We start from the raw sequence: 13,828 nt of genomic DNA on the forward strand, positions 1-13,828 counted from the left end.
TGCGAAAACGAAACGAAAAAGGGAAATAACGGAACGACAGCACATTTTTTGCTTTTACACATGAAAAAAATTAATGTATGCCAAATAATATGTTTCCTCCATATGCATATATAAAATATATGAAACACACATACATATGTATATTACACATTGCTGCACTTTTCTTCGTGGATCTGCATTTTTGCCGCCATTTTGCCTCCTCTGTGCCCCCGGCTTTGAAAAAACACATTTTCTTGCATTAAAACACTTTTTCTTGCATTTATATTTAATCATAGCACTAAACTTCACTGCACACACCTGCGCGACATTTTCCCTTTCGATTTTTCACCATTTTCCGGATTTTCACGGATTGAAACGCGGAGCTGATTTGCGAACGCACGCTTTGACCGGTTGAAAAAATGAAAGTGAACGCAAATGCGTTCATTCTTTGATCTTCTGCTCCTCTTTGCTCGCTCTCCCACGCGACGAAATTATGCAAGGTGGCCGTCTAACTCTTTTTCCCCTCTTATGTTACGCTCAGCGCTACTGAGAACGTTTGACGTTTGTACTGAGAAAGGTAAGACATGGAGAGAGAGAGCGTGCGACTCTCGGACTCTCGGACCACCTTGTCTAATTGCTTCATGCTCCTTGTCTTCTTCCTCTGCTACTGCAAAAGAGATCAAAGTTTGGGAGTGGGAGTGCGATGGTGAGACTGGTGGGAGAGTTACAGTGAGCGGTGTAGGTGCAGCGCACGGTGAAATTGAGATCTCTTTGCATTAGCAGTGGATGGAGATGAGGAGTACAGAAAAGCGTTAGCAACTGAGTGGGGGAGATGGCAATTAGGGAGCGTAGCAGGAGAGCATAGAATGAGCGCATTTGCACCGAACGTATGTTGCTGTGGCCACCTGTTGGTGGGAGTGGGATGGAGAGGATGTGAAGCGGATTTATTGATAGAGAAGGGGTCAAAGTCAAAGTCAAATTGCATGTACATAGAACGTAATGTAGAAGTAGAATTCCATGTAGAAACCATAGAAAATACAATATTTTCGTGCAATATTAACAAAAATCAATGGATAATATTAAATAATCAATAAAGAATATTCCAAAATTCCCAAAACGGATATAAAACCCCATTAAAGTACAAAAATTCTCTTTCAAAAGTTAACCTTCAACCAAAATTCAATGTACCGCAATAAAGGAGAATATAAAAAAAAGTCATTAAATAATTATACAACAATAAAAAAATAAAGCCCTGCAGCACCTGGCCTCGTCTGAAGTGCTAAATTGCATTACATTTTTGCTTAATCAAATGTCAGAATGGGGAATGGGGGAATGGGCGGCGGTTCGGGGGGAATCGCATTTAAAAGTGCATCAATATGCAGTCAGATGGGTTTTTACATACATATGCAACAATATTTAAATTAATAATGCACACCGGGACACACCGGATCGAATCAGGTAATCTACATATGCATATAGCATGCCCCCCCCACCCCCCCCACCCCCCCACGCCCCACCCACCCACACGCTTATCGGATGATGTATTTTATAAAACAAGATATATTTTACATGTATATATTATAGATTTTCCCCGAGCCTGATTTCACTTCCGTTTGGTTTTCCACTGCCGTGTGTGCAACATTTTCTCCCTTGCTGGTATTTTTTTTTTGCCGATTTTCTGGGTTGTTCATTAATGAATTAATTGTTCCACCGGATAATTCAAACATTTTAGATTTGTGGTTTTTAATTTCCTGCAAAATAAACGGCCAATGATTCCATATAACCTACACTACTGCACTCGCACATCCCGTTACAACCACCACACGCTTTCTGCTCGTTTCGTTTTGGGCGAAAATCAAATGAAATTTCATATAAATGTAAACATTTTGTGGTAATTTTGGTTTTTCCAGCCTGACTTTATGGACAGAGAGCGACAGGGGGGGAGCAGTGCGTGGACTCTGCAGAAATGTTGTGACAATGGTTGGCCAGGGTTGCCAAATGACTGACAGAATGTGTGTCTGTGTGTGTGTGTGTGTGTGTGTGTGTTTGTTTAGTGGTTAAATTAGACTAAGTGCAGTCAGCAAATGTCAGTTTTTCGGGCTGCATTTTTACGATCTGTCGGGGAGCAAAACTTTTTGCACTAATAGAAATTATAAATTCGTGCATATGCTAAAAGTGGTTCTCTCTCTTTTTTGAGATACTAGCAGGTCTATGCCAAATGGAAAAGCCCAAATGGAGATGAAACTACAAAGAAACGTGGATACCCTGGGATTCTTGGGGAAACTTATTGGTAGGGAAACTAGAAAGTAACTTGAGAGCTCTTAGGGTTATATTTCTATAAATTCTACCCTTTACAAAGGCTTTTGTTCCGTCTCTTTACACCTCTAGCTCTCTCCCAGTGGGACTCGTATCCCTTTTACTTCCCTTCCTCCCATCATGATGGGGTTTCCCACTGGTCTTTAGATAGGTTTATTTCTGATGGTGGCCTTCTATGAACTCTGAAAAATTGTTTAAACTAATACGATAAATACGCTAAACGAAAATTCGTGAAAGAATTCGTTAAAGTCAATCTGTTGGACCAAAGAGGCGAGCATTTATAGATGGATTCCATAAAAAATTTTGAATATTGCTGCAAGAGTAAGCTTCTAGGAAACAGTGAGGGATCTACTAGGGATTTAACCCTTAAACGAATTTAAATCCACATTAAACATTCGGAGAGTTCTTCATTCCATCCGTTGTAAAACTTTCGATTGCCAGTTATTTTCATTTCATTTAATGGCAACGTTTTTAAAGTTTCAATCTGGGTTGCTGGAGCGGACAACCCTTTTATTCGCCTTGATTTCTCCGTTGATTTACCTTCTTCAGGTCAGATGATTTCGTTAAGCCGCTCACAGCCCGCCCAACTAGTTGGCAATTCCTTAAAGATTTTCAAGGAAACTTGGCAGGCAGACCGCACTCCGCCCCCTGCCCTTCCATGGGGCGGGGGGGCCATTGCGGGCATCCCGAAGTTGTTTGTTTGCCATGTGCAGCGGGCCCACAAAACATATTTCCGTTTCATTTACTGGCCAACAAAAATAAAGCGAAACCAGAGACTGGAAACTGGAAGCTGGAAAAAGGCGAGAGGGGAAAATCGCTGGCCAAAAAATACCAGAAGAAAACACAACTCCATAAACTGGTCTCGACCCCGGCTCGGCGGAGAGTACGAGAGCAGAAATTGCTTGTAACCTATTTGGCAGCCAAATTTCATCATCGAAGCCCAAAAATTTGCTCGACCACAAAAATGTGCGCTCCGAACTTTCTTTTTAGTCCTGTTTTGTGTCCTTCGTGCTGTCACAGAACGTTTGCCCGTCGTCCTGCCTGGGTCCTGGAACCGCCTGTTGGCTGGCTACTTCATTTTCTGGTCGCTCTCTGGCCAGGGCCAGGGCCGGGGCAGGGCAGGGTGTCGTTAGCAAGCGCCAGCAAACCTAAAAGGGCCGCTATCCTGCAGAATTCTTGGCACCCGGCATCCCTACTATCCCCACCACTATCACCCTCACAGGCTCTAGCGGCGTCGCATTCATGGGCCCGACAAGATAAACAGCATTTTAGGCAAAGGTCTTGCAGTGTTCAGAGTCCTGCCCAGGACTATTTCTAGGGCTCTTTTTTTTGTTTGTCTTTTTCTTGGAATACTCTTACAGAGGGTATAATGAAGCCCGAACCAGGCCCTGGCTCACCATCGAAATAAATATCGATTCATTTATACATCGATATCGATATCACATACGGTTTTTGTGAGGGAAATGTTACTGCTTTGAAACTATTTCTCCACCGAACGGCAACTGGAATCCTGCTCACCAAGATTGATATCGATATCGAAACGATAAGTCGATAAGAAAAATGATAATTATGATGACTATTACGACAAATAAAATTTTCTGTATAGCTTACACAAGATCTATAACGAAAAGTATCGATCAATCGATAGCGACTATAATCGATAACCGCTTTATCGATTTTTTTATAGTAAAAATAAATCAGATTTTCTAAATGGCTCCCACAATATCGATAACGATAAATATATACAACTGCATTCTAAAAAGGAATGTTTCCAATAGCTCATGCATTATCGATATCCGTACAGCAACAATAATTCGATAACAAAAACGATAACTGCGATGCTTTCCATAGCTTCCGATAGATCAATATCGATAAACGATAAATCTGCAAGAGTATCTAAACCTACAACACCAAAATCCACGACACTTAACCTTACTTATTTTCTGCTGGCTTTTGTCGCGATAACTGCCATGACTTTTGTGTTTTTTTGTGTTTTCCTTGTTCCCGCCTGGTACCGAATGTTGTTCAGTTTGTGCCCCATACTCGTAGACTCGTATGTGTTCATTGACCGCATTTTAGCTAACTTTTTTCCAGCATTTTCTTTTATTTTTACCACCCACTGCCTCCCCTCCAGCAACCGAGCGAAGCGAGCCATTGAAAGTGCATATATCCACATACTCGTTCATGGAGGGGCAATTTCACATTGATTTTGAGTTTTCCATAAAGTTCAATGGGTTTCTGGTACAAAACGGAAACTTTTTGGCCAGCCAAGAATCGAGTTTAATGAATGAAATCACAAATATATATTGTGGGCTATGGAGAACATTGTCAATATCCTGATAAACTGTTATTGCGGGAAAGTATTTTTGGCTTTGTGCAAAAATAAGACATCAGACTTCATTTTTTTGGAACCTCTATAGGAGTATAGGCGGAAAGGATTTACCATTAAGGGATAAAGCCTCCACCTCTATATCTAGCAAGAGAATATTTCGGAAGTTACAAAAGCTTGAGCTGGTGCTTCTTCTGGAAACATCCTTCGACTAGCTTAAGGTCTGGTTTCCAATGGAATCTTTCGAAAGGATGGAAGGTTTGGTAGTGGCTTTGGAATACATCCAAGTCTGGATCTATTTGATTGGCATAATTCCTTATATTATGTAAATGAATACCAACTAATAGCTTAAGTTCTAATGAAGTTTTTTCATGTTTTGGATTACTTCTTCTATGGACCAATCGATTCTGTTCTGTCCTTAGCCTACTGGTTCGCGTTGCTTCCATCATACGGGACCATCTTGGCGCCTATATTCGCCAGTTTCTCTAAAGTAAAACGAAGAAATCTATTGCTAAGGGCAAGCAATATGTGGATCTTTGAGTATAATGGTTTTGTAAGGACTAGAGAGCCACGAGAACGAAATACCATATATATTTTGTGTAATAATGGGTAATATTATAAATTAATAGTGACTTATAATAGAATTATACATTTATTCATGGCAAAGGGTTGTAATATATGTAAGACAGTTCTAGTCCAGGTTAAACTCCCAGCAATTATGGTACCGGGTGTTCCGAAGTGGTGCACTTACTCCAAGATAAGGCTTTATTTATGTATATTATGAAAGAAGTCCCTCTGCTTTAACTTTAATGTTTTATAACACAAAATATTTTATATACAAATAATGGCGCTCTTCAAATGCAGGTTGCCGGAGGGCTCTCGTTTCTTGTGGCATTTGCCATCTTCTAGGGATTCCCCGGAGGAGGTCATTGTACTATAGATGTTTTATAAGCTTTCCAATGCCTGCAAATCTCAAAGAGCACGCGCGTGTCCCTTTAGAAGAAATTTGTCAACTGTCTACCAATTGACTTAACAAAATAATCCTTTATATTAAATCTTGCAGTCCACCCATAAATATATTCGCAAATGTAGCCAAAAATTCCCACAATTCAACTATATCCAAATGTCAACAAAATAGATAGTTTTATGATTTAACTGCAGATTAATGAACTTGGGCGAAAAACACACACAGAGAGACCACACAGTGGCATGTGGCAAGTGGAGCCATTAAGATGCCATTTAAACCCGAAATAACCGAAAAGCCATGAAAAGACAATAAATAATTCGAAAATTTGACCGCAAGGCAGAAGGCCAGCCTATTCGAAAGGGAAGGGTGGAGCGGTGGAACTTCTTAAGAGAGTTTCCCCCAAGTGTTAATAGCTCATAAATATTTGAAAATGTTTTGCATTTTCTTTGCCATTCCGTTGAAGGCGTCGCCCGGGCAGGGGGCCGTGTGTCGTGTGTGTCTTGTGTGGTCGTCATAAATGGAGGATCCACAGAACGTCCCTTAAGTGTGACATAATATCTGAAATATTCTGTGCAAAGTTACACAAAGGATGGAGAATGGAGGATGGAGGATGGAGGAGCACATGTGCTTGCCTTGCATGGCCATTTAATTTTGCAAAATGTTTGTTTGATGTCCTTAATAGGCTTAGAGACGCTTGCTACCTTGCAACCGAAAAATGATGAAATATTCAAAAGTTTGTGGAGCCCCCAACCCCCGACCGAGTAGGGCCAAGAAAGCTGCAAGTCAAACACACAAGTTTCACCATTTTTCTGCTGCTTTTCCTTGGCTTTTCCTTTCCCTGACACATATTTCACTTGATAATGCCACGACAAGACCAAGTCCACCTTCAGGTTCACTTAGATATCCTTTTAGCCTCAGAGCCTTATCCCCGCCCCAGCTTTTGAATTGCATTTGCCTTTCCACACACACACACACACAGACACACATATGTCTGAGTGTCCTCTCCCTCTCTGCCGTGCCCCCCTGGCTGTGCAGTGGCGCGCTTCCTTGAGAAATGTCGCCATCATCGTAGGTAGGTGGTCTCCGGTCTTGGGTCTCCTGGGTCTTGAGGGGCCAGGCCCAACTTTGGGCCATTGAGGTTGTCGAAAGTTTGTCTATTCATTAACCCAAATATACTCGTACTCGTATTCGTCCTCGTCCCCGTGTCTGTCTGTCTGTGTGTGGGTAGGGGGACTGGGAATAACACAAAAGAGTAGGCCAGGTTTAAGCCTAAAGTTTCACAAGCTAATTTGCATTTTTGAGTGACTGCACACAGGACTCTCGTGACTTAAAAAATACCCCCTTCCCCCATCTCTTCACCATGCCAGATGGCAGCGATAGGTCTGGCAGTTCTCAGACTAAAGACTAAACGGGGCTAATCGCATTCGGTTGGGCTGCAGGTGACATCAAAGGCCACAGGGCATGTCCTTTAATTCAATTAGGATGATGTGTATTCGAATACACTTTCCCCACTTGACTTCTACATTATAATGTGAAGAAAACAACCCACTATGGAGCAAAAGAAGCACGTATTTTCGTAACTACAAACTATGGAAATGACCAGAGCTTGAATTGCTTCAGTCAACGGTTCCAGAATCAAGCATCGAACGCAGGAAGAATACCTAGGGCTCATTCTCAATCTGCGACTGACTTGACGGCTGTCATATTTATGGAATAAAATCATTATAAACATTGCTTCCGACTTATCAAAGCTGCTGCTTCTAAACTTAGGCAAGAAAAGCCGCAAACTGCATCGCGGGTATCGGGCTTCTAGTAAAATTTGGATCTATTTTCTTTGGGACACGTCACAAGACCCAAGCTTCATGACAATCTCTATCAAGCCCCCATACACTATCGCAGAGGCACACCAATCGTGAAATATGTAATAAGGTGACGTAGTCCGCTGTGGTGAGGACCATCCCCGCTCTCGTGGCTCTCACACAGACAAGCGCTAGAAAGAGATAGCAAACGTTTTACGCTCTGCACGTTTGCATGCATACTGGCAAACGGATGGTCCTTGAAAGAGAACAGATGTGCTGATGACACCACCTAACAAGTGGTGACCCTTTTGATCCTCTCTAAGCCAGTGGTCTCTCTCCCTTCGCACTCTCTCACTAACACTAACACTTACTCGCTCGTAAAGAGGGCAACGAAATTTCACACTGAGAATAATCTTGTCGTCAATTCTTGGACATAAAACAGACACACATATATTTGGGTGTGATAGTGTTAGTGTTTTAACAAAAAATTTACATGCTTGATCCAATACGCTGCTTATATTTGTAATACAATATAACAGTTTCAGATGATGTGGAGCGACTAGTCTCATTTCGAATGGCAAGTAGATCCGTGATTATAACTTGCATTTCATCTCGCAGAGCGCTTTCTGCCCCCAAAGATTTTCGTTGCCACCACATCCGCTGTAAACGAACATTTCGCACTCGTTCGTCTTGGGATCATAGGTAAAACTTTCAAACGTGTAATGGCAAAATCTGCTGCTGGTCGCGGGTAGACCACAGATCGCTGCAAGGTAGAATGAGATACTTGCAGATACAGATACATCATCATACTCTCGCTCAGCTCACGATTCTTTAGGCGAAGAGCAACCCCAGACCAGACCCAGGCAAAGATAACGCCTACGATGAAAACTAATATCATTCTCGTTGCGGATTAGTGGGCTTTATCTTCCAGCTGATGTGGAGCGACTTGTCTGGTTTCTACGACGAAGTAGACCTTTGAAGAATAACAATAATTTAATTAGTTCTGGAAAGGGAATCAGACCGAGAATCCGGAACAGAGATCCGATATTCTTTGAACCAAAAGATCCTAATATCAGCCAAAGTCTGAATTTTTTTTCTATTGAATATCTATTTATTCGTACATTCGTGATGTACTAAGAATATTAAATGATGAATTATTCTTTGCACTTTTCCTCGCAGTCCTCTTTCAGGGAGAAACGATTTTCGTTTCCGTCACATCCGCCGTAATTGAACTCTGTGCACTCGTTCTTATCGGGATGATAACTAAAAGATGGAAAAAGGCCACGGCAACGGCCACTAAAATCTGGTGGTTGACCACAGACCGCTGCAAGAGACAGTGAGAAAAGATACAATCAGTGTTACATTGCGATGCACCTTTTCTCTCGTTAAACTTACCATCCCTTAGGCCAAGAGAAGCCCCAGACAAGGCAAAGATAAAGCCTACGATAAGAATTAACTTCATTCTCGTTTGCGGATCAGTGGACTGTTTCCTTCTGGTTTCTAACGGGAAGTGTATTTAGAGGGAGTAAGAACTGTGTTACACCATTCAGTTTCATTAGTTCTGGAAAGGGAATCAAAGCGGAACAAACCGATTCAAAATCGAATCCGGAAGTTTCCTCGATATCTGATGGGCTCTGATGATGGGAGCTCAGTGGCAGCAACGACAGTCTCTCGGATGAGACCAACAGTTGCACCATGCTATACTATGTCGCCCTTGCTGTCCTGGGACATAACCCCCTTAGTCTTATACAGAATATATACTCACTCAACGAATGTTTCCTTGTGCTAATACCGATTGGACCACAAAAGTAGGCTTACCAATACGAAAAGCAGCTCAAATGATTCATTTGGCAGGCCAAACGCAGAGATTAAGTACTCTTCAACGGGCACCTGATAACCATTAACAAATCCAGCCCGAGGGCACTTCAATTTCAGTTCTCTCTGGCCTTTTTTCTAGAGTGAGGACTGAAAAATTTAAGAAAACAATTTTGTAATATGTTCAATGTTTCATATGTTCTAAGCAAGGAACTTAAACGAGAGCCAAAAGATGGGCTACATCTACAGCCTAAAACCAACCTTATAGAGGCAGACTATCGATCTATGCATCCATGGCATCGTCTTATACTGAACAAGGATTGAAACCATTTGAAAGGCGAAGAAAGAGTGAAAGAAGCTCATTAAGGACGAAGTCCATTGAGCGAAATCTGGGTCATTTGGGTATCAAAGAAGTCATCGCCATGCCAGAATCATCCCATAGCTTCAATGCCGATACCCCATAGTCCAGCGAGGACTAAACAGATTGCAAAGTATGCAAAGATTCTGTTTCAGAACCTCCACATTAAGTTGAATAACATATTCAGAGACTATACTATACTTTAAGGACAGTCTGCACTTGGCCGGATCAGACATCTTCGCCAGGCACCCTTTGGGCAGCCTGTTGTAAGACATAGAACGACGTAAGCGATGTCTTCTTCCGACTGGTGTTCCCCCCACAGAGTAAGGATGTCCAAACCTATGATTTCCATATCATGGAGGCACTCCTAGTGCCATTCGATTTGTGAGAGGAATGTGTGCGTGTGAATATTATGTTCCTCCAGCGCGCAGGATCTTCCTTCATTGGTTGGGGCCGCACGTGTTACCTTATTCCAACCAGTCAAGGGCATTATCTAATCAACAGCTTTTATCTGCCATCACACATGATGATTGCTGCTGCCTTTTATGACAGTCCGCCGGGGGAGGCTGCAAATCATGTACGCCCAATTAGACACTGCCTATTTTTAATCCCGACAAAGTCTTTGCCTTTCGTAATTATTTTTCAACAAAGTGAACAGAGGGGCGGCACTCCGCTTCGCTCCGCTCATAGAAAGTTGAGATAGATTTGTGTGAAATCAGCGCCAACCAATTTCAAATCAATTACCCCAAAAAAAGAAGAAGGAAAAAACCCCAGCTAGAAAGAGGCAACGAATCGGAGGACCTAATCGAGCGTAATGATTGCGTTGGCCTCAACAAATACTCGTCGAAGATCAGGGAGGAAAAAAATCGTGCAGAAAAGTTTCTGGTTTCCATTTCTGGTCCTGAATTTGCGCCAAATTAAGCGGTCATTATTTTAAGTGTGCTGCCGAAAGGAATCCATAGAAAATTCTATCTAATGGCAGGCCGGCAAAACTTTACGGCCACGTTGAAGGGCATTTAAAGTTGTTCGGGTCTTAATGAACACGTGTTTGCATAGCATTAAAATTGAATGCTGTCGCTCATTAAAATTTTAAACATTTAAACGAAAACAAGAAACAAGCATTTCAGGGGGCGGAAGAGGGGACGGGGACTGCTGCTTGACATACTCGTAGTTGGAAAGGTTGCCGGTTGCCCCTGCCGGTTGCCCCTGCGGGCGGCATGCATCATATCACAATAATAACGAAGCATTTAACATTAAATGTCAGAAAAGGGTTTCGGTTTTGGGTTCCGGGTCCCATCAACAGGAGCTGGAATGCCTGCCCGGGGCCCTCCCTCAAAGTGTTTGGTCACTCATTTGGAGCGATTCGATTCGATGCGATGAGTGGGGGGGGGGGGGGCGGCCTGCAACAACATATTGCTAAAGAGAAAGGATCCCGACGTCGACACGGGCGGCTCTTCCCGCTGATTGACCGACTGACGGGGACATGGGACATGGAACATGGACACAAGTTCAATTCAATTTTTCGGCCATGTTTTTGTCATTTCCATATATGCAAATGAATGTGTGGAAACCCCGGAAAATCAAGCAGACATCGTGGAAGGGGGGGGTATTCGGTTGCTAGGCCCTCGGCTCGCTGTGGGTTCTGTTTTCATTAAAGTGAAGGAAGGCAAATGGCATGCGTGTGTCCGAAACTTGGATAAATGATCCATAAACATTGACAGCTCTCTTGGTAGATTGATTCCTGGTGCGGTAAGTACATATCCTATGCCTCATTCATATTTCTTCCCTTAAACCGAGGAAATATCATCCGACACTAGAAAATAGTGTACAAATTACATTCAATAAAGAAAACTCAACTAAAGAAAACTGGTATAGAAAATCTTTTAGTATATATAAACAATGTAACTTTTCCAGAAGATTAGAAGACAACCCATGGAAAAACACAGTATTTTTTGTTGAATAAATGCTAAAAAATTGTTTAAAGAAGATGGATGATAAGTACTTATCGATATACTCGTAAAACACCAAGTTTTATTCACTAAAAAGACACTTTTTATTAATATGTCCTTACAAAACCTTTACAAATCATTTAAGAGCTAATTTTATGGTAAAATTGCTCCAAATTTAAAGCTATTCTACAATTCTATGGCATAGAAAAACCTTCCTTTCCAAAAACGAACAAATGCTGGACATGGAATGAACCAAATATCTCATAAATAATGACAGCGGAATGGAGTGGTGGGTGGTGTTATAGGAAACACTTTGCCAAAGGGCTTTTGAGAGCGTTTGCGAGGGGTTTCTGGCCTTTGGGGCAACATTTAATGCTGGCAAATGATTTGCAGCTGACGAAAGGCTAAACCGAATGCAGGCAACAGTTGTTGGGCAGGAAATAGAGAGAGAAAGGGATAGAGCAAGGTCTAATAGCTGGCAGGTCTGGCAGGTCAGGGGAGAGGGCTCTATTTGTTGCGTTCCAGGGAGCTGCACGGCCCAACCTTCTATTAAATACACCTTTTTCCGAGAGCGACAGCGAGAGCGACAGCGAGAGCGAGAGCATGGTAAAGTGAGTCCAATAGATAGATAGATAGATGGTTAGATACAGGACAAATACAAAATACAAATGAACATACGCAATGCGGCAATCAAAAGCCAACGGGCGGCATAAAGAGAGAGGGTGTTGGAAGAGGGAAAGAGGAAAAAGGAACAGGGTACAGCGCAGAGAGTAACAGGGTACTTTAGGTGATAGCAGGGTATATCAGAGTGTAGGTGGGGGTATGATGGCACAATGGAGGGGCCGGAAACAGAGGTACACGAGTATACGTGTGCATAGAAGGACATCCGGTCTTTGGCAGCTGGCAAATGTCATCAAGCAGTCCAAATAATAATAAAATATACACTTAAGCCTCGCTTTGTCCATGTGTGTAAACCCCCCAACCCCCTTTCTATTCCCCCCTTAAACCTCCACCTCCATTCTAACCACTCTCCCTGCCCAGACCCGGGCTCTGGCTCTGGCTGTGGCTCCGACTGTGCGTGGATTTAAATAAAACGGAAATTTATTTCGACAAATGGCATTTACTTGCAACGGATGTGCCGCCATTACAATGACACGGAAAGGCTACAGACGCACACACACAGGACATATAGGACTCCACAGGATCTGTGGCACTCTCTCTCTCTCTCTCTCCCTTTGCTCAACTCGTGCGCAATCCCAAAACGAGAGTCAGAGTCGAGCAAAACCCAGCAGGAAGGCAGACGACTGACTCACTCACTGACTGACTGAATGACTGACTGAATGCCTTCAATGTGCATAAGTGGGATAATGGGTCAGGCTAAGCCACAAGATATCCAAGTGGCATCATCATCATCATCATCATCATGATTCCGATGATGAAGATGCTGATGATAATGATGACTATAATGTCTCGTACCGGAACACCCCGCACGCAGAGGGAGAGACGGAGCGGAATGAAGCCTGGGAACACGCACAACTCAGTTCTGCCGTATGATAAATTGTAGAAGATATCACGGCGGACTCGTTTGCATATGTACATTGTACTTTATAGTTGTACACTGAAAAGAAGGAATGGGTATTACAAAAGACAGTTTTTTTTAGACATTTTGGGGAAGGCAAGGAGTTCAGAAAGTGCTTTGAGCAGAAACCGAACACGAAATATGCTCTCAATACGCTGGTACAGGAACAGTGTTGGTAACTTTTGTCAAATATTTCCCTATAAATAATACAAAGGCGTTAATCTGAAAGAATCATTTTAATGGCGACTTCTTTCGAATTCTCATGTGTTCTGGCAATTCAGTGTTGGTCGCTTGTGCAGGTAAACAGTGTTCTCAAGCAATAACAGTGCTGGGCAGACAGGAACAGTGTTGGTAACTTCCCTAAAATATATCCTAATAAATAATAGAAAAAGCCTTCATTTGGATGAATCTTCTGAAAGGTGGATTCTTACGAATTTTAATGTATTCTGGTAAATCAGTGTTGGTTAGCTCAAAAATGTGTTGGAAAACACAAAAAGTATCTCTTAGAAAAAAATAAAGGTAACTTAGAAGAAATAAAACATCAGGAACTTTAGAATTAACATCAGTTTCTTCTACACCCAAAAACAGTGTTGGATAGGTACAGGAACTTCTTTGGGGTATAGAACATTTATTGGCGTATCCTCTGTAGCCTCTAAATGGATGCTAGAAATGTCTTCTATTGTTGGAGGCACATCTTTTTTATTAACCGCCCCGCACTTATCTCAGTGCATGCCATA

The 13,828-nt window shown here is 42.3% G+C and overlaps 2 protein-coding genes across 2 annotated transcripts; both read right to left on the reverse strand.

Annotated features, from left to right (window-relative positions):
- Positions 1-7,837: 7,837 nt before the first annotated feature.
- On the reverse strand, positions 7,838-8,324 carry LOC113565821 (male accessory gland serine protease inhibitor-like). Its single transcript, XM_026989053.1, has 2 exons — positions 8,216-8,324; positions 7,838-8,153 (listed from the first exon to the last, which is right to left on the reverse strand). Exons 1-2 carry the CDS (start codon positions 8,286-8,288, stop codon positions 7,984-7,986), a joined length of 243 nt encoding a protein of 80 aa, XP_026844854.1. The 5' UTR covers positions 8,289-8,324; the 3' UTR covers positions 7,838-7,983.
- A 165-nt stretch (positions 8,325-8,489) lies between these two features.
- Positions 8,490-8,871, reverse strand: LOC6588939 (male accessory gland serine protease inhibitor). The gene is made up of 2 exons (XM_002014873.2): positions 8,786-8,871; positions 8,490-8,714 (listed from the first exon to the last, which is right to left on the reverse strand). Exons 1-2 carry the CDS (start codon positions 8,850-8,852, stop codon positions 8,545-8,547), a joined length of 237 nt encoding a protein of 78 aa, XP_002014909.1. The 5' UTR covers positions 8,853-8,871; the 3' UTR covers positions 8,490-8,544.
- Between the last annotated feature and the right edge of the window lie 4,957 nt (positions 8,872-13,828).

This window comes from Drosophila persimilis, unplaced genomic scaffold (assembly GCF_003286085.1).
Source record: "Drosophila persimilis strain 14011-0111.01,24,50 unplaced genomic scaffold, DperRS2 tig00000191-arrow-pilon, whole genome shotgun sequence".
Lineage (NCBI taxonomy): Eukaryota > Metazoa > Arthropoda > Insecta > Diptera > Drosophilidae > Drosophila > Drosophila persimilis.

What these genes read in the sequence shown, in the direction of transcription:
- LOC113565821 (XM_026989053.1), bottom strand. Translation starts at nt 8,288, where the DNA reads ATGATATTAGTTTTCATCGTAGGCGTTATCTTTGCCTGGGTCTGGTCT. An exon ending in TGCTCTTCGCCTAAAGAATC is followed by an intron (nt 8,154 to 8,215) that starts GTGAGCTGAGCG and finishes TCTACCTTGCAG; the next exon opens with CGATCTGTGGTCTACCCGCG.
- LOC6588939 (XM_002014873.2), bottom strand. Translation starts at nt 8,852, where the DNA reads ATGAAGTTAATTCTTATCGTAGGCTTTATCTTTGCCTTGTCTGGGGCT. An exon ending in TTCTCTTGGCCTAAGGGATG is followed by an intron (nt 8,715 to 8,785) that starts GTAAGTTTAACG and finishes TGTCTCTTGCAG; the next exon opens with CGGTCTGTGGTCAACCACCA.